We start from the raw sequence: 19,095 nt of genomic DNA on the forward strand, positions 1-19,095 counted from the left end.
ATCTTCCATCTCCCTCTCCACATGTGATGTCCCCCAGGGGTCTAACCCTTGCCATGGCTTTTCAACCAATAAATGGCAACTCTCGCCTACTGCATCTCCATTTTCTCCTCAACTTTCCAGTGCTATGCTGACGACACCGGCTTCCTTCAACCTCATCCTCTCATATCGATTGCCTAATCGCCATTCAAAATAGGTGTGCCGCCAACAATCTATGTCTAAATGCCAACAAGATTGAGATCCTCCTTATTGATACACCATCTCCATCCTTTCCTCTCACACTCTAGCCCGCCTCCCTTGTCCCTCCTCCTACCCCCAGCTGCGCAGCTAAGAACCTCAGGGTTATCTTTGACTCTACACTTTCCTTCTCCTCACACATCTCTGACGTCTCCAAAAAGCAAAACTTCTTATTACACCTCCTTAGAGGTACTCTGCCTTTCCTCTCCTATCAAAAGCTCACTGTCTGCCAAGCTCTGGTTCTCTATGGACTGGATAACTGTAAAAGCCTCTTTCTAAATCTACCCGCCTCCACTCTCCGCCCGCTACAACTAATCCAGAACAGGACTGCAAGACTTGTCCTTGGTCTCAAGCCCTGGGATCGTATCTCTCCAGGCGTGAAATCCCTTCATTGGCTCCCTGTGGATGCAAGGATAACAGTTAAAACCCTCTGCATTGTCCATAAGGCTTTCTGGGGCCTGGGACCAAAATACCTTCACCTATCCCTCCGTAAATACCTCCCCTCTCGAGCCCTTTACTCCTTTACTTCTAACTCCCTCAGGTCGCTTTGCAAAGAAACAAGCTGGGGGGTAGATCGGTCTTTGGCTGGTGTCTCCCTTTTGAACAGCCTCCTGGCTACCTTGAAGCTTGAGGAAAACCATCTCCAGTTCCGGAAGCATCTCAAGACCTTCCTCTTTGCTTCTGCCTTTGCCCCCCCCCCTTCTGTCCTGTTGATCTTTTTCTTCTCCTGGAATCGTGTACCTGGTCACCCTTTGTCATTCGGGCCCAGGTTCCTGCTCACCTTGCCACCCTCCAGCCACCCTCTGTACTAGGGTTCTGTATCTGAACCATACAGTCCCCCTCCCACTTTTCTTCTGCTGCACTTATCAGCTATACCTTATCTGACCAACTTTCACCTGCCACTTGCTGGCTGCACTACCATGGTTTTATCGCATTTATTTATTTGATTTAATATGTTTCTGTTTTCTCTCCCTGCTCTGCACTTCCCTCCCCCCCACACCACCTTCCATGCACTTTACCCCTTTTTCTCTTTTCTATGCACTTGCGCTTTCTTAGATGTCACTGGGCCTAGTAAAATTGCTTTTTTTGTTCTCCATTGTTCCCCTTCCTTTTTTTGCCTGGTCGCATCTGAAACACTTGTGTACGAGCGCGATCTAAATCAAATATAATTTCATTTCATCAATTGAGGGAGAAGCCCAGTCCGTGGAGAGAGTGGCCGGTTATGCAGAGATGTTCAAGGGCCTGTTTGGAAGACCGAGCCTTGATCAGCCAATCGTCTAGGTAGGGGTAGACGTGAATCCGCCCATTCCTGAGACTCACTGCCACCATCGCCATCAACTTGGTGAACATCCTCTGGGCAGAGGTCAGCCCAAATGGCAGAACCCAAAACTGATAAGGTTCGCAGTTGGCGGTTCTCATTAGGTACTTTATGTGCTTGTGTTGGATTGTGCCATGAAATTAAGCGTTCTGAAGGTCCAATGACACCATTCAATCCTGAAGCTGGAGGGCCTGAAGGATATGAGAAAGTGTGACTATTTTGAATTTGTCCTTCCTGAGTAACTTGTTCAAGTGTCTCAAGTCCAAAATGGGTCTCAATACTCCATCCTTTTTGGGGACTAGGAAATAGGGAGAGTACCACCCTTTGTTCCTCTCCGTGACAGGTACTGGCAATGACAACATTGCTACGGATTTCTTTCGAATGAACAGGCTCCTCACCAGCTGTTTCACAATTAATGGTAGATGTGACAGTAACCTGGGCCCATTCACCACGCCACCTACTCGCTGCGATAGATTTGAACGTATCAGCTTATGAGATAAGGAGAAAACAAAAGGTTGCATATCTGCAATGGTACCAGCCAAAAGCAGAATAACATTGGGCTACACTGTGGCACATGAAATTGTCATGCCACAACAGCAATTTCTTACGAAGAATGTATGCGGTTTGATGAAAATCAAGATTTAATTTCGCTCCAACACTGGAGTTCGTGTGTGTCCTGAAGAAAGCCTTGCACCAGGCTCTATCCATTGATCAAACAACATGAAGGCCTTTTTTCCATAACTAAGTGGCAGACACCTTTGTAGATGTGGGGACTTATAAAAAAAATTCTAAGCAACAGATTTGGTTAGGTCACCCACTAACTACTAACATCACTTTATGGTATAATTGACTATACACAGTGAAAACACTGGATGTGCCCTCTGTACAAAATGATTGCACATGAGATATTTGTTTGATTTTCTCTGTTGATTTTTCCAAGACCATCTTTTGGGGTCTTTTTTATATGCTTTTGAACACATTGTATTTTTCTATATTTCCTGTTTCTCTTTTCCATCTTTTGATATATGTTTAGAAAGATGGTTGTTCACATTACTTGTTTGACCACTAGTCCCTAACTGTTGGAACATCAAAGGGTAGCCAGCTGGGCCTGTTGCTCTGTTTGTACTTATAGTCTTGTCCTCCCCCACGCTGGCCCCCTACACACAAGAAAAGAGGACTCCTTCGTATGTGCTTGTTGAAGCAATCTATCATACAGGTACTGGCTCTACAGCACCTTTCTCTAGAAGGCCCAAAATTTACTGCACAAGGAACGTATCTGGAACTTTGAATGAGCGTCTCTCCAATGGATGGTCCTGAGGGCTCTTTAGAAAATGAAGGCAGTAACCCTGGGCTACTGTTTCCAATACTAATGCATCTGAAGTAATGCCTTGCCATTCTTGCAGATGCAATGAGAGTCTGCCTCCCACCAGGATCTTGCAGGTGAAGGCCTCGGGAGGTTTTGAGGTGTCTGAAGCAGCGGCGGATGGTTAAGTAGCCAGTGCGTGGACGGGCTTTGCACCTCTCCCTCGTCCACCACGAGGGAATCTCCTCTGACCGCTTTCACTAGCCAGTCTTCTCGCTCTTCCAACTGAGTAGAAGTAAAAGGACTTACCCATCCAAGATGATGCACTGGGATGAGAGGATTGTGGCGGTCTGATGGTGGCTCCAAGGGACTTGGCCGCTGCCTTTGCGGTCTAAAGCTTCTCAGAACATTCGTCAGCCTTGCTGACAAACAGCTGGGTGCTGTCAATGGGCTTGTTGAGGGGCCTGGACTGTAAGTCCTGTGTAAAGCCTGACTTTCTCAACCGCGCAAATCTGCTTATTATCGTGCTTGCTGCCATGGTTCTGCTGATGCCATCAACTGAGTTCAATCCTGATTGCAGAAATTCACACAGCCTGCTAGCTGTCTCTTACAATGCTCAGCAAGCCGTCTCTTCCTTACCCTTCAGGAATATGGTCGGCCGCCATAGCTACACAGTCCCACAGGCTGAATGTGAATTTTGCTAGCGCGCAAGTGGAATTTGCAGACTAGAGCGGCATGCTTCCGGCAGAAAATACCTTTCTTGCCCAAGCGTTGAAACGCTTATCATCCATATCTGGTGGGATGGTAGGGTGTGCAGTCTGTTTCGGGGTTGACATCGTTGCCTGAACAACTAGTCTTTCAGGTGTTGGGTGTTTTGACAGGTAGCTAGGGTCGCAACAAAGAACAAGTTACTTCTTCTCCAGCTTGCTGGCCTCGGAAATGTTTTCTCTGTAGAGGGCCCTGCGCGTCGACGTCCGCCGAGTCGATGTCCCTCGACAGCCACCGTATCGGCGCCGACATCACCATGCCCATAAAGAGCCACGCGCGGCGTCCGTTGCTCAGTTCCGTTTTGTAGCATAAGATAAGTCATGCCTGAATTAGTTATTGACCTTGAAGGAGCGTAAACTGCAACCACAAGGGAAGTATTACTGCAGGGATGGATGGGAGGGGCGATAAGGAATACGTCGGAGGAACATCCCATCGAAAGAACGTTACAAGGTAAGAAGTAACTTGTTCTTCGAAGGGATTGTGTCCTCCGACGTATTCCTTATCTTTGATAGACTCCCATAGCAGTGGCATGTAATTGGAGGTGGGAGTAATAATGTCATGTATCCCTTTTAGGAATGAACCGAATGTAATACGGCTTTGCCAAATCTGGTCTCCTGACTAGTGGAGGAATCCAGGTTGTAAAATCTTGTGAATGTATGTGCGGATGACCATGTGGCAGCCGCACATATGTCTCGGACCGGTAGCCCTCTTTGGAGGGCCGAAGAGGCTGCAATACCCCTGGTTGAATGAGCCCTAAGATTTTGGGGTGGCTCTTTCCCTGCCAGTTTGTAACATTCCAGAATGGCCAAAATAATCCACCTGGAAATGGTCTGTTTTGTTATGGGTAGTCCCAACTTGTGACCTGAGTATCCTACAAACAGTTGGTCTGCTTGCCTAATCCTAGTCAGTCTGCTGATGTAAAAGCTTAGAGCTCGCCTTGGGTCCAGCCTATGTAGCCTTTCTTCCTCTTTCCCCGGATGGGGAGGAGGGTAGAATGAAGGTAAGGTAATTCTGAGTGATGTGAAATTCAGAAAACACCTTTGGGAGGAAATTAGGCTTCACCTGTAGGACAACTTTTTCCTTATGGAAAATTGTATGGGGGAGTTTACAAGAAAGAGCTTGTAATTCGCTCACCCTCCTAGCAGATGTTAGTGCTACCAATAGGACAGTTTTAAGAGTGAGAAATCTCAGCGAACAAGAATGGAGTGGTTCGAAGGGAGTACCCATTAGGAAATTTAAGACTAAATTTAAGTCCCATAAGGGAACTTGGAATGGTCTTGGAGGATAAACATTCGTTAATCTCTTGAGAAATTGTATTACTAGGGGTAGTTTGAAATACGATGGTTCCTCCGCAGTGCGCTTGAAGATTGATAGCGCTGCGAGATAGCCTTTTACAGTGCCAACTTGAAGGCCTGAGTTTGCCAAGTAGAGTAGAAACGATAAAACCGTTGGTGTACCACATGAAAAAGGGTTGATATTCTCTTCTCTACACCAGCTGCAAAATTTGTTCCAACGGCAGCGGTATAAAGACTTTGTTGCTGGCCTTCTGGCCGAAAGCAACACCTCCATGACGTCATCAGGGAGGTCCCAATCCTTGTACCTCACCCTTTCAGAAGACAAGCGTGAAGGTTGAGAGTTCTGATGTCTGGATGGAGAACCTGACCTCCCTTCTGTGAGAGAAGATTCTCTTTGAGTGGAAGACGGATTGGAGGACAGATGGACATATCTAGAAGGTCCGGGTACCATGTTCTCCTGGCCCAGTCCGGGGCAATTAGGATCATGGTTTTCCGGAATCTTCCCAACCTCCTGATGATTTGAGGAATAACAGGGACTGGTGGAAACGCGTAAAGGAGTGGGAACTCCCAGTCCACTACGAACGCATCCCCTAGAGCTCCTCTCGGGGGAAATTCCCTTGAACAGAACAGATCGCACTTCCTGTTGGTGCTGGTGGCGAACAGATCCACCTGATGGGTTCCCCAAACGGCAAAGATCTCTTGAAGGACTTCCTGAGCTAGCTCCCACTCGTGGGAGACTGCGCTCTGCCTGCTCAGAGCGTCAGCTGTCAAGTTCTTCTCTCTCCGGCTAGGTGGACTGCCGATAGAGAGATTCCTTCCTGAATTGCCCAAAACCAGAGCTGCATTGCCTCTCTGCACAGTGGCAGTGACCCTAAGCCTCCTCTTTTGTTGAGGTAGTGCATGGCAACCGTGTTGTCCGTCATTATCAGGACATTTCTCCCCTGTACTGATGGCAGGAAAGCTTTCAGCGCTAGTCTGATCGCTCTCAGCTCCAATAGGTTGATGTGTAGTCTGGACTCCGATGGAGACCAACGACCGCTGATGGTCAAGTCGTTGGCATGGGCTCCCCACCCCGTGAGTGAGGCGTCTGTGACTACAGTTATCTCCGGCCATGGTTGCCAAATCAGTTCTCCTTTCAAGATGTTCTCTGGATAGGCCCACCATTGAAGGTCGTGGGCTACCTTGTCCGGAATCTGGAGGAGATCTGTCATTCTTCCCGAGTATTGTGACCACTGTGCCCACTGGAGAGATCTCATTCTCAGGCAAGCCTCTGGCACAAGGAAGATGCAGGATGCCATGAGGCCTAGCAACCTCAAAAAGTGGAAGGCTCGGAGATGTTGGGCATTTTGAAACTTGTTGACCATTTGCAGAATATCTTGAGCCCTCACCTCTGGTGGCGAGGCTTTTCCCAGGGAAGTGTCCAGGACCGCTCCTATGAACTGGAGTCTCTGTGATGGTATCATCTGTGACTTCTTTAAATTGAGGGAGAAGCCCAGTTTGTGAAGGAAGTGGCAGACATAATCTAGCTGGATCTGAGCTTGTTCCGAAGATACAGCTCTGATCAGCCAATCGTCCAGGTAGGGGTAGACGTGGATCCCTTCCCTCCTTAGACTTGCAGCCACTACCGACATTAGCTTGGTGAAGACCCTCGGGCGGAGGTCAGTCCAAATGGCAAAACTCTAAATTGATAATGAGAGCCACCAATTGCGAACCTCAGGTATCTCCTGTGTTTGAGATGGATTGGCACATGGAAATAAGCATCCTGGAGGTCCAGAGATACCAGCCAGTCCTGGATCTGGAGGGCCTGAAGGATCTGAGAGAGTTACCATCTTGAACTTGTGCTTCCCGAGTAACTTGTTCAATTCTCATAAGTCCAAGATGGGTCTCAGTCCTCCGTCTTTCTTTGGTATGAGAAAGTAGGGGGGAGTACCAGCCCTTGTTCCTCTCCGCTACAGGTACCGGTTCTATGGCACCTTTCTCTAGCAGGTCTACCATTTCCTGCAAGAGGAGCGGATCTGGAACTTTTAGAGAGCTGTGCCCCGGTGGATGACACTGAGGGATGTGTAGAAAGGGTAGGCAGTTACCCTGGGCAACTGTCTCCAATGCCCAAGCATCTGACGTAATAGCCTGCCATTCCGTCAGATGGTGAGTTAACCTGCCCCCTACAGGTTTTTTGTGGGGAAAGACCTCAGAGTGGTTTGGAGGCGGCTGATGCAGATGCCGAGGGTAAAGAGGCACCTGCTGCTGCTGCGGCCTTAGTACTTTTGACCCGTCCACCTCGGGTGGATCTCCTTTGGCCTCTGAGCCGGCTGTCCTCTGCCTTTCCCGAATGCGGAATAGCAACGAAAGGACTTTCCTCTCCCAGAGGTTCCTGAGGGGCGAAAAGGAGTTTGGCGGATTGCAGCTCCTATAGATTTTGCTGCTGCTTTAGATGTTGGCAACTTTTCCACACTGTCATCAGCCTTTTTACCGAATAAAGAAGGGCATATTCAAAAGTCTGGCCTGTACATCTGGAGCAAAGCCAGACTTTCGCAACCACGCATGCCTGCGGATTGTAGTACTTGCCGCCATGGCCCTGCTGATACTGTCAGCGGAATCGATGCCAGTTTGAAGAGATTCGCACATGGCATCTTTGCCATCTTTAATGATGTTAAGGAAGGCTTCCCTTTCCTCTCCTTCCGGTATGCAGTCAGCCGCTGATGAAGCACACTCCCACAGTGTGTGACTGAACCTGGCGAGCGTACAAGTGGCGTTTATGGACTTCAACGCCATCCTACAAGCAGAAAAGACGTTTTGCCATAGAATCGTACCTTTTGTCATCTCTATCCTGTGGGACAGTAGGGTAAGCGGATCTGCTGCTTGATGAAGTTGCCGCTTGAACCAACAGGCTCTCTGGAGTCAGGTGTTTTGATAAATATTCAGGGTCAGCCGCAGCTACCCTATACTTGGCTGACAATCTTTTATTGACTGCAGGGATAACCTCAGGAGTTTCCCAATTTGATTGAATCTTCTTTTGTAAGGCTGCATGGAAGGGGACCACAGCATCCTCCTGTGGACCTTTGTCTAGTAGGTCTGTAAGGTCATCCTGTTGAAAAACAGGTGAAGGCGCAGACCAACCCATGAATTCAATAATCCTTGCCATCAGGGTTCTATAGGGGGTTTCGGCATGTTCCCCTGGGTCTCGTTTGACAAATTCCACTTCTGGGGAAGTGTCCAGCCCACTTGCCTCATGTAATGATTCCTGTAGGTCTTTCAACCTTCTTTCCTCAGAGGTAAAATCCTCTGAAACAGCTGGTGTGGTCCTCTGCAGCCCGAAGGGTCTTTCCTGGTCAGAATCCTCCCCTTCTTCATAGATTGAAGATAATCTGGGGTACTCTGACCTCGGCAGAAGGAGCCAAACTCGTCATTATTGGGCGAGAAAACCTTGATGTCGTCGACGCCGATGTGAAAGGCTTCAAAGGCATCGAGAAAACTGGAAGAGGCCTCGAAGAACTCGAGAGGATCGGGATCCTACTCGAGGATGTCGACGACGTTCTCGGCGTCGTGCCGGAGGCTCTCGGTGTAACCGTTGGCTGTGAAGTAGCCATGGTTTTCTCTTTTATCGGCGTTGATGTCGGCGTCGATGATGACCGATGCGTTGAAGAACCCTTCGACAACGGCGTCGATGGCGCCGATCCATGCGTCGAAGGGATCTTCGACGACGGCGAAGATGGTGCCTTCTTACCCGATGGCCCGTGGCGCTCACGGGTGGACTCTTTCGCTGGGTGCAACGACTCGCAGCGTTTCGATTTTTTGGGTTTTTCACCCAGGTTATCACCCTCAGCTGTCTTCAAAGGGGTCGAGGCCGCTTTCTCGAAGACGCTTAGCATTTTCTTCCTGAATTCCTCCTACTCAGCCTTAGAGCTGTGTTTTGTGAGGCAGGAGACCCTTTCTGGGGAAACAGAAGATGACGAGGAAGGGGATCTTTGACATCTCTTCTTTGAGTGTCTAGATCTCGACGAGTGGTGGGAGCTACTTCGAGACCTAGAATGGGAATGCTTTCGACGGCGAGGAGACGAATGCCTCGACTCGGCCGAAGAAACTATCGAGAAGGTTTTGACTGACTTGACTTACCTCTCTCAAGCTTCCCCTTGCGCTCCTTCAAGGCTTTCGCCGTCATGGACATGCAGTCCTAACACTCCGAACAATGGTGCTCGACTCCCAAGCACCACAAGCAGATCCTGTGAGGATCCGTTATCAACATTTTCTTTCCGCAGTCTCGACATTTTTTGAAGCCGGACCGCTGAGTCGTCGGTTTGGTTGAAGAAGCCATCGAGAACTAGTTGGTTTTATCGAGTAAATATAAGAGGTTTATCTGAATGAACTGAGCAACGATATTCCGAGGCCCCACGAAGCGTGGAAAAACGGAACTGAGCAACGGACGCCACGCGTGGCTATTTATGGGCATGGTGACGTCGGCGCCGATACGGTGGCTGTCGAGGGACATCGACTCGGCGGACGTCGACGCACAGCGCCCTCTACAAAGAAAGAATTTCCGAGGCCAGCAAGCTGGAGACGAATTATCAAAGATAAGGAATACGTCAGAGGACATAATCCCTCCGAAATATTTTTTGGTGAGGTTTTTCTTCACTGCGGGGCTCGACTCAGCTGTGCCATAACCCTTTTCTGGAGAGCTACATGAAAAGGAAGTATGGGATTCTGTAGCAAACCTTTTTCCAGAAAATCTGTTAGGTCGTCTTGCTCAAACGGTGGAGCAGGTCTGCCCCATCCCATAAAATCATCAGATGCCTATAAGAGGCATCAGCATGGGCTCCCGGATCCAGCTTGCCAAATTCCATCTCAATTGAAGTTGCAACCCCACTAGCTGACTGCAGATTTTTATCAAAATCCTTTAGCCTGGATTCTTCTGAAACAAGGCTTTATGGGACGTTAGGTGTGCTTAAATCCAATCCAAATGTTGGAGTATCGTGGTCTGAAGGTTCATAATCCTCACAAATTGACGATAAAGACTTAAAGAAATCCTTCTTTGGTAGTGGTTTGTAAGATTTCTGAATTTCCTTAGGCTTAGAAGGTAAAGGTGTCGATGGTTTCACCAAAAGCATCAATGATCTTGACACTAACAGTCCCGACGAATTGGACGTCTATGGAGTCGACGGTTTCAATGCTAAAAGACGTCAACGTCTTCGAAGACTTTTCCGTCAATCTTATCTTCAACTAAGCCCTTGAAGGGCTTGACCCGCGACTCGAAAGAGTGACAATTTCTCGCTGTGTCAAAATCTAAGGGTCTCCAGTTTACATCTCAGGCTCGAGGGTGCATGGGAGGTTGCCTTAGGCCTTTCCTCATCCGATTTAGGTGGCTCGACAGGAGCATGGCTTTTTACCTTCTCCTTCGAGGGGGTCAGAGCCTCTCTGTACGATTTTCAGCATTTCTTGCCTGAAATGTTCCCACTGTGCTGGAGCATAGGATTTAGTTGGACAGGTTATACTCCTCTCCGGGAAGGAATCAGATTAACTCGAAGTGGGCAATTTATAGTGCCTTTTCTTCGACTTCCACGAAGATGATGAGGAATGATGGGACCCACCCCTGAAGCGGGAGCACTTTTTCCTTTTACCTTTTCTTTCAAGGAGAGTTACCTCTCGACTTGTCAAATGATTGTTTCTTCAATGGAGTCATGGAAGGGGATTTAGTAGGGGGCATACCCGCCGCTAGTTTCCCTTTATGCTCCAAGTGCCTTACCAGTCATCGACTGACAGGATTCACAGTCTGCTGTCCTATGCTCCGCGCCAAGGCACCATAGACACACCCGATGGGGGGTCCTTGAGGGACATCTTGGTGCTGCAGTTGTAGCACTTTTTGAACCTGGTCTTCGGGGTTGAAGGTGCTGAAGACGAGGCCATATGTATTTAAACAAAGTTTTCTCACAGAAAAAACTGAATCACATCTTAACTCTTTGAAGCGTTAGCTATTGCGCAAAAACTAAACTGAAGCCAACTGCTCTGCGCGTGCTATATATACCGACGATGACGGGTCATTGAGTCAACCGCATCGACGCACAGCGCCCTCGGTCGAATTTCTTTTTCCAAGGCAGCTGAAGCTGGAAGATATATCATAGGAGGAATATGTGGGAGGACACAATCCATTTGAAAGGGAGACATGGCTCTTCATAACAAGGGTCTGCTTCCACTGAGCGAATGCTGACTTTCCCTAAATCGGTCTGAAACAGATCTCCTATAGAAAATGGTTGTTTGACACAGTAACATTATGTTTCTTGATGTTATTTCTACCTGCTGCATTAGAGATGGCAGTGGAAATGGACTGTGAATGGTATCTGCGGCTTGGTCTTAATTCGTGGCTTCTTTTCAGAATGTAGACTAAACCAGTTTCTCGAATGACACACTATTGGACTCCATATGAGACACAGAGTTTTGATTCTACCTAGCTGCGATTTTGGCACAGAATGTCTATGCAGGAACCAGATGTATCTCGCCTAGAAAGATGACAGTATTAGCATTGCACAGCAATACACGCATAATGTGAATACTGAGCAATGTTGTATAGGATTATCAGAACTAGTCTGAGGAAGAGCGATAAATAAGAAAAAAATAAAACGTATCTGAAATGTGGAGATTGGGATATTTAGGTTGTAATCCAGATTAAATAACCTGAATAAAAAACTGGTGAAGATATGGACCTGAGCAACGAAACGGAGTGTGGAGATTTACCCAGTGGTCGAAGTGGGAGGGGGGGGGGGCAGTGCTCTCTACTTTTTTTAAAATTAGGTTTTTACTGTTCCTATACTTTGATTTTAAAAAGAAACTTCCGGAATGGTTTCATTTTAAAATAAGCGTATGAAGAAGTTGAAACTTGCACTTCCGTTTTGCTTATACAGCTATGAGAAGCAATTTCCGGTATAACCATTACATGGTAGCATATACCCTCATGTCGGGAATAGGCAAGAGCTAGAGAATAAGGCTAACTAACATCATAAATAACATTAGCCAGCAGGGTTCGAAATTAGGCTTTGATGAGCAGGCGCCAAAACCAGCTCCTGGGTGTCATGCATCATCCAGTGAGCAGAAGCTACCCCTGGGGATCCAGGAGCGAATACACAGTGTACTACAAATCTAACTTCCACTTTGTTTAAATGTGTCCTAGATGTGCCTTAATTCTTCTTTATTAATATTCACTCGGTCACATAAGCATGTTGGGCCCCAGTGGGCTTGGGGAACCAAAATTATCTGCCGACAGCTGCTGGTTTCAAGCTAACCAGGCTCTCCTAGGGTAGTAGACACTAAAAAGCGCCCTGCTCCCAGCAAATTCGAACCCTGCCCAGTAATTGATTTGTGAGAACGACAGAGTGAAATATGTTATAGAAAGGAATCTAGTTAGACAAAAAACATTCAGGAAAAAAATGAAGAATGTATATTCTCACTCTAGGTACAGTGTAGCAATGAAGACAACAACAAAAAAGACATTCCACCTTTTCCAACCGGGTTGTGCACATCCAATTTGTCAGTACCGTTCAACTTCTAACTATTCAGTCGTTTTGCATCTTCAAACATTTGCATATGCAAAACACGTTTAATGGACCATCCAATTGGTAGGTTGGATAAACAAAGCTATATGTAACAGAATATGTCCTAATACTTTACTGTTCTGGAATCAGTTAAGCAACAGAATGATTCCTATAATTTTATTTATTGATAAAAGAGACATCAAAAATAAATATGGAACAAATAAACCGAGCATGAAGACACTACCACAAAAGCAGATTTCCTATAGCATGTATTCTGTCTTCCCAATCACCTTTTCACCAGCAGCAACACAGAGAGACTCGGTATCGATGCACTTTGAATTCCTTAAACATCTTTCCAGTAGCCGATTCAGTTTCACCAAGAGATCGGACTGCCTAAAATATTTAAGAAAATACAGAAATATGAGAGACAGCCTATATAGCACTGTGGCCCAATTGTGAACAAAAAGTTCCTGTTGTCACAGAGATTCAATGCGTTTAAGGGAGCAGGTGCAGACTTGTTACAACATGCTTATGCTTTTCTAACCAAATATCCTTTGGGTTTCTTGACATGTGTACATGCATTTCATTGTTTTTTGTTTGCATTCCTACTTCTTTCAACAAATGGAAACTACTTATCAAGCGCCCCCCATTCACTGCAATGCTCATGTATGGTTGGCACTTCATAGTCTGGTGCACCCATATTTACATAGTCGATTTGCACACACTGTTCCCTTTTTGATGAATGACCCAAGGTGCCAAGGGTTCAAAACTCAGGTTGCCATGTACAGACATTTTTAGGGAGATTTTTCAAAGGTCATCTGCTTAGGACTTAGAAAAAACGATCTGTAATGTTAGGCAGGGTTTATCACCAACTAAGACCTCACGGTCACCTTCGTAACATATAACAGAGCAAATCTTGATTAACAGATTATTTACATAACCTTACACACAACTAAAACATAGCACAATCAAAACCTGTAGTTTAACAATGACTCGCAAGATCAGTTGTGCTGTCTGTTTGAAGCATTTCCAGTTTAAAACTCTTCTGTCATCTATACAAAGAAATAATATACATTGTTCTCGCAATTTTAAGTCTTCCCATAAATAAGTAATTCACAAGTGTATACAGTAGACATACTCCAAATATATGAAAATAATCGCGGTTCTAAAAACCACTGCTTAGCCAAATGTAGTCAGGAAATTAAAGAAGGCAAAGAATACATTAATATTCTTACACCAGTTTATCACAATCCATGGACAACCAAGTTCAACCCATGTAAGTTATGCATAGCAACCAGATACTTCAAATACCACTTCCATCTGGTCATCTTTCTTCTAATTTAGGCATCCAAATGTACCATGCATATGACCCATACATGCCATAACATAGGCTATTCTTTTGAACCTTATATGTAAGAATGACATGGTCTAACCTATGTCATTGCTGCCCTAGTTTTAACACGAGTATATGGTACAATTAATGCATTTACTCCATGCCACTGCATGCTTGCTCCTAGAACACTGGCAATTGCCATAAAGAAGTATGGCGTATTTGAAACTACTATAGCTAATGTTAGCCTAAAAACCTTATTATTCTCCCCCTCTTTTGTGTTTTCCCCCTCTCCTCTTACTCTCCCCTATGTATTCAATGACCAAATGAAATGTAATAGTATGGTCAGAATCCATGTGATACTACAGAAATGTATGCAAATGTAGGACTAAAAAAAAATGTAGTTATAATATTGAACTAAACGGCCTTGACAAGGCCCAGATGGGTGAAACTGTTGGACACACAGTTGGCAATTGCCCTTCTTGTTATATTGTCATGTACTGGAGACAACAATCATCTTGTTAAACAAAAGAGTGTACTTGTCACTTAGTAACCTCACAAGATATGATATATGTGGCTTTGAAAATCACAAAAATAGTTCAGTTTATGCTCTCTTAATAAACTGGTACGTATTTGTATACGCATCTTATAAACCCTTTTCTTGGAGCGCTTGCTTAGGGATGTACACACACAACTTTAAATTAATATTCTAATTTACTGTGTCATACTAAAAAACGGAACGTCCTATTTCACCCAAATTGCCATGGAAAAGACCTTCCACCACCATAACCACCTGCTCAAGTAGTGTTAACCAAAATAATTAGATCGACCTTCACCCTTTCACAGTATACTGTCCCAAAACATCAAAGAGTACCTCACAAAGTAGCCATATAGACTCACGCTTAAAAGACGTCAGTCTGGATAAAAGAACAAACAAAAAGGTCAATTAATCTCTAACCCACTCCTTCTTGTATGGCCACTTAACATCAAGGCTCCTCGTTATGCTTATGAGTTTACAATTGCCTTTGAAACTACCCGTGTGTTGAGAAATGTGCTGTGGTTAAACAAACCTAAGATGTGGCACTGTTACATCGATGATGTGTTTGATATTTGGGAAGGGACAAAGGACGAATTTCGAGAGTTTTGACTTCTTGAGGTAGAGGCATCCACACATTAAATTTACATCAGAAGTATGCAATGAAGGTCTACATTATCTAGATGTTATAATTCAATGATAGGAAAATAATGTGCATACTAATTTTCGAAAAACAGACAAAAACAGCATGCTGCGAGTGGTCACCCCCCGCATGTTTTGAAAAGCCTCCCTTATCCACAGTTTCTTTGACTAAAGAGAATAGTGTCTGACCAAGGTGTAGTGGACGAGGAAGCAATGGAGATGAAAAATACATTTTTGGAAAGGGGGCATTCAAGTGACTTAGTAGCGCAAGCTAAAGACAAAACATTATCTGTGCCAACAGACAAACTGTTAAGGGAAGTAGTGTAAAAATAAAAAAAAAATAAAAGATTGTCAGAATATATGTGAACTATTCTAATCAAAGGAGCTCTACAAAAAGTATCATTAAAAAAAACATTGCGAGATTCCAAGATGGCCGTCACACCCTAAAGACGTGCGTGCAGAGTGCTCTGACAAACCCTGCAACTATAAGAGCATCGGTCCTCCTACACTTTCATCCTGCACGAGTCATCAGTATCTGTAGGAACCTCCAGGCATGCTGGAACCGTGAGGAGCTCATGCTGAAGACCCGGCAAAGCGGCACAAATAATGCAGAAATACGCTCCTGGTGGGCGTATTGTATCTGGAGGCTCGTAATGAATGGAGGGACAGGTGCAAATCACCGCCCCCCTTGTGAGGGTTGATCCATTGGCAAATCAAGCCCCGGATTGGGGACGTGAGGCGGCGATGAGGCGCGAGCAAAGCTGCAGATACGCTCCTTGTGGGGCGTGGCTTGCAAAACCTGGAGGTTGCTAAAGAATGGAGGGATATCTGTGGACGTGCCTCCCCGGCGAGGGCAGCTGAGCAGCATCTCAAGCACCAGATTGCGGATTTGAGGCTTAAACCCCAGGGACATTTGATCTGGGCGTCGCTCGCCTTTGCTGAAAGTGGGACCTTATCGTGAGCGCTTACTCAGCAGGCAGGGTGAAGCAGGTATCTCGCCGCAGAATCCTTGAAATTATGATTGAGCACTAGAACCAATAAGCAGCTAAGTGAGACTCAATATTGCGGCTCCCGATACAAGATGGGAACACCCACTACTGAAACCCTGCCATGGAGAAATAAAAGCTGCATGCGGCCACAAGCAGACTTCTGCAAGATAATATGACTGCGCAGCACCGGTCAGGTTAGCAGAATTTTAGCAGATCGTACCCCAGCCCCAAAGGTACTGCTCCCATAACATCACATGCCGAGGGGGAAAAAAGGAGCCTACCTTAGCGGGACCCACTAAAGACCCTCAGAGCAAATCAAACCCACTACAAAAACTGTGGGCTTTGGGCCAGGCAATACCCTTAGCAGGAAACAGTCCGATACTTACCACCGAAGAGGAGCCCAGTAGGCTTGATTCAGAGATTGCAGATTCTAAAGAAGATTTTGCATTGAGCTCTCAGGAAAGATTTTTTTGCCTCATTTCAACAACAGTTCACCACTTTCACTACAGAAATCACTCACTCTCTGACTTCGGCAAGGACATTGCATCCCTCGGGGATCGAGTAGACAACAATGAGAGGGCTATCCATCCAGGAACTAACACAGGAGGGCAAACAATCTGACATTGCCGTTGAAGATCTAGCCAGGCTAACACAATGTTGAGGTACAATGTGAAGATCTTGATAATAGATTATGATGCTCTAATATATGCATAAGAAATTTACCAGAATCAATCACTGATATGGCATTTATAACGTTCCTATACACAAGTGTTTCAAGGCACAACGAGGCAAGGGTGGGAATAGAGGGAAGACTGAGACAGCAATCCTACTAGGCCAGGTGAAATTGAGAGGAGGGGAGGACAAGGGGAGGGGGAGGAAGAGAAGGGGCAGTCCAGTACATAGGATAACAGTAAAATAAAGACACTAAATAATAAAATAAAGTGTAGCCGGCTGGTGGGAAGTGCAGACATCAGGTGTCAAGTGCTAATAGGGGCTGTAGGGATACAGCAACAGTCCCTGAATACAACGGTTGCCAGGGGATCAGTGCAGGTGTGCAAATGGCGAGGAGGGAACCTCGGCCCGAGATCAGAGGGTATCCTTCAGATCAACTGTTGTTGATCTGAAGGACACTGTAACTCACATCTTTACTGACCTAATAGCGAGTGAAGAAACTGCCATGGTCACGTTATACCGCCTTCATAGAACAGGCCTGAAAAGAACTGACCCTGGGGCCCTCCCACAGGACTTCCTGGCAGCATGCACTTCATACCCACAAAAAGAGCAGATCATCAGGAAAGCACAGGAGTCGTCCATAATCACTTACAATGGGACGGAGATCCAACTTTTTCAAGACCTCTCAGATTACCCTCCAAAAACGGCGCGAGATGCAGCCGCTGGTCAGAACACTCCCAATCAAGAGTAATTCCTCCTGGACGTTCCCCTTTGGCCTGACCTTTTCCTTAGAGGGCAGACAACATAAGATTACCTCACGAGAAGAAGGCATGGCCCTACTTCAAATCGGGCCCCACGTCAAATCGAGGATGTAGAGATGGAAGGTTCAGCAGAGATCGAGGACAGGCAAGCCTTGGGAGTGGTCAACTGCAACCCGTTGCAGGAGAAGGAAAGGACGAAACAACAAGACTACTGGAAAACCAGACTCAGAGGCCCTGTCACCAAACCACCACCAGAATAAAGTGGCTTTAAATCAAGGTTGTTTCTGCGCAAATAGATCAAAGACTGACATTAGGAATATCAGGACACGGTGACTCTGAGCACACCATCTGGGGGTGGTAGATGGGGGTACTAGGAGGCCCTGCACGTTGCCCTGGAGTTAAAGTTGGTTCACGGCTGGGGTCTCATACCCTGTGTTATGTTAGATACTGTGGCTCACACCAGGGGACTTTGTTTGGGGACAAAGTTGGGAAGATTGGGGCGAGGGGGGGGGATGTCTGGGAAGTGGGGGGCAGATAAGGGGGGATTAGGTGTCCAATGCATGGTATACAAGAGGAATTCTGAAGGGGTTCAACCGTTATTCTGATGGTATGGTATCTACTTGTTTTTTTAAAGATTACTCAAGTGTTTAACACTTAATATTCAAGGCTTGAACGCCTCGGCAAAACGCAGGAAGTTAGAAGCACTCTTGGGGCGTTACCAACCTGACTTGGTGGCACTCCAAGAGGCACATATATGTCAGGTAGAAAGATCCAGCTTCGCCTGTGACAATATCCGGTGGTGTTACAGTCAAATGCGGTGGGTAAGGTTGCCAGGGTGCTGATAGCGATAAGAGCAGCTCCACATATCAAGGTGCTCTGAACAAAGATACACAAAGAGGATCACTACGTCTTCCTAATCTTGGCCATTGGGCCTAAGAAGGTAACAGTGACCTCAATCTATGCTCCCAACACTGGTCAGGAGGGATTTTAACTTTAACTTGCACAGGAATGCTGCAATACAACGTATTCATTGAGCGAGGAGAACACAGCGTACCATGGCAAATAACGTTTTCTCAACATGCACATACATTACATAGTGTCGTTCATGGCACAGATTCCTCATCCCCTCCTCTATATTTTGGCGTACCAAGTACTGACGGAATCCACCCCAAATATCTCTTTGGCGACACTTCAACGGCATTAGGCCTGCATATACTTCCCCCTTGTCATTCGCCCATATGTCTCGCAGCCAATTATCGTAAGTGGGCGCCTCCCTGTTCTTCCATAGCATTAAAATGGCTCTCTTTGCCCATATCAGACCAGGATTTACCAGTTTGCGCTTCGGTGGATTCAGCCTGTCCACAAACCCCAACAAACACATTGATGGTTCCCATGCTACGGACAATTCCACCATCTCCTCCAAAGCTCGCCACAACCTCTGCCAGTACTCCAGCAATGCCTGGCACACCCACAGCATATGTGTTATATTTGCATCTGACATTCTGCATCTAGGGCACCTCCACTCCGATGTGGGGTACATCTTCTTGAGGTGGGGTAAGGTGCACTCTATTCAAAGATTTTAAGTGGATCAGTCTGTGTCTGGAGTTCAGTGATACATATCTGCAGCCAATGGGAGTCTGTAAATGTGACCGCCAGGTCCTTCTCCCAATCACCTCTAATATCAGTGGTTTGAACTCCTCAGGTCATTTGCGCCAGTTTATATAGTGCTGA

At 46.2% G+C, this 19,095-nt stretch overlaps 1 protein-coding gene across 2 annotated transcripts in view; it reads right to left on the reverse strand.

Annotated features, from left to right (window-relative positions):
- EXOSC9 (exosome component 9) overlaps positions 1-19,095 on the reverse strand; it is a 1,088,118-nt gene that overhangs the window by 788,876 nt on the left and 280,147 nt on the right. For both annotated transcript variants that reach the window (XM_069631163.1, XM_069631164.1), the window contains one exon: positions 12,726-12,828. In XM_069631163.1, coding sequence (XP_069487264.1) covers positions 12,726-12,828 — 103 coding nt within the window. The remainder of the gene's footprint in view (positions 1-12,725; positions 12,829-19,095) is intronic.

This window comes from Ambystoma mexicanum, chromosome 6q (assembly GCF_040938575.1).
Source record: "Ambystoma mexicanum isolate Mex_15411 chromosome 6q, UKY_AmexF1_1, whole genome shotgun sequence".
Classification (NCBI taxonomy): Eukaryota; Metazoa; Chordata; class Amphibia; order Caudata; family Ambystomatidae; genus Ambystoma; species Ambystoma mexicanum.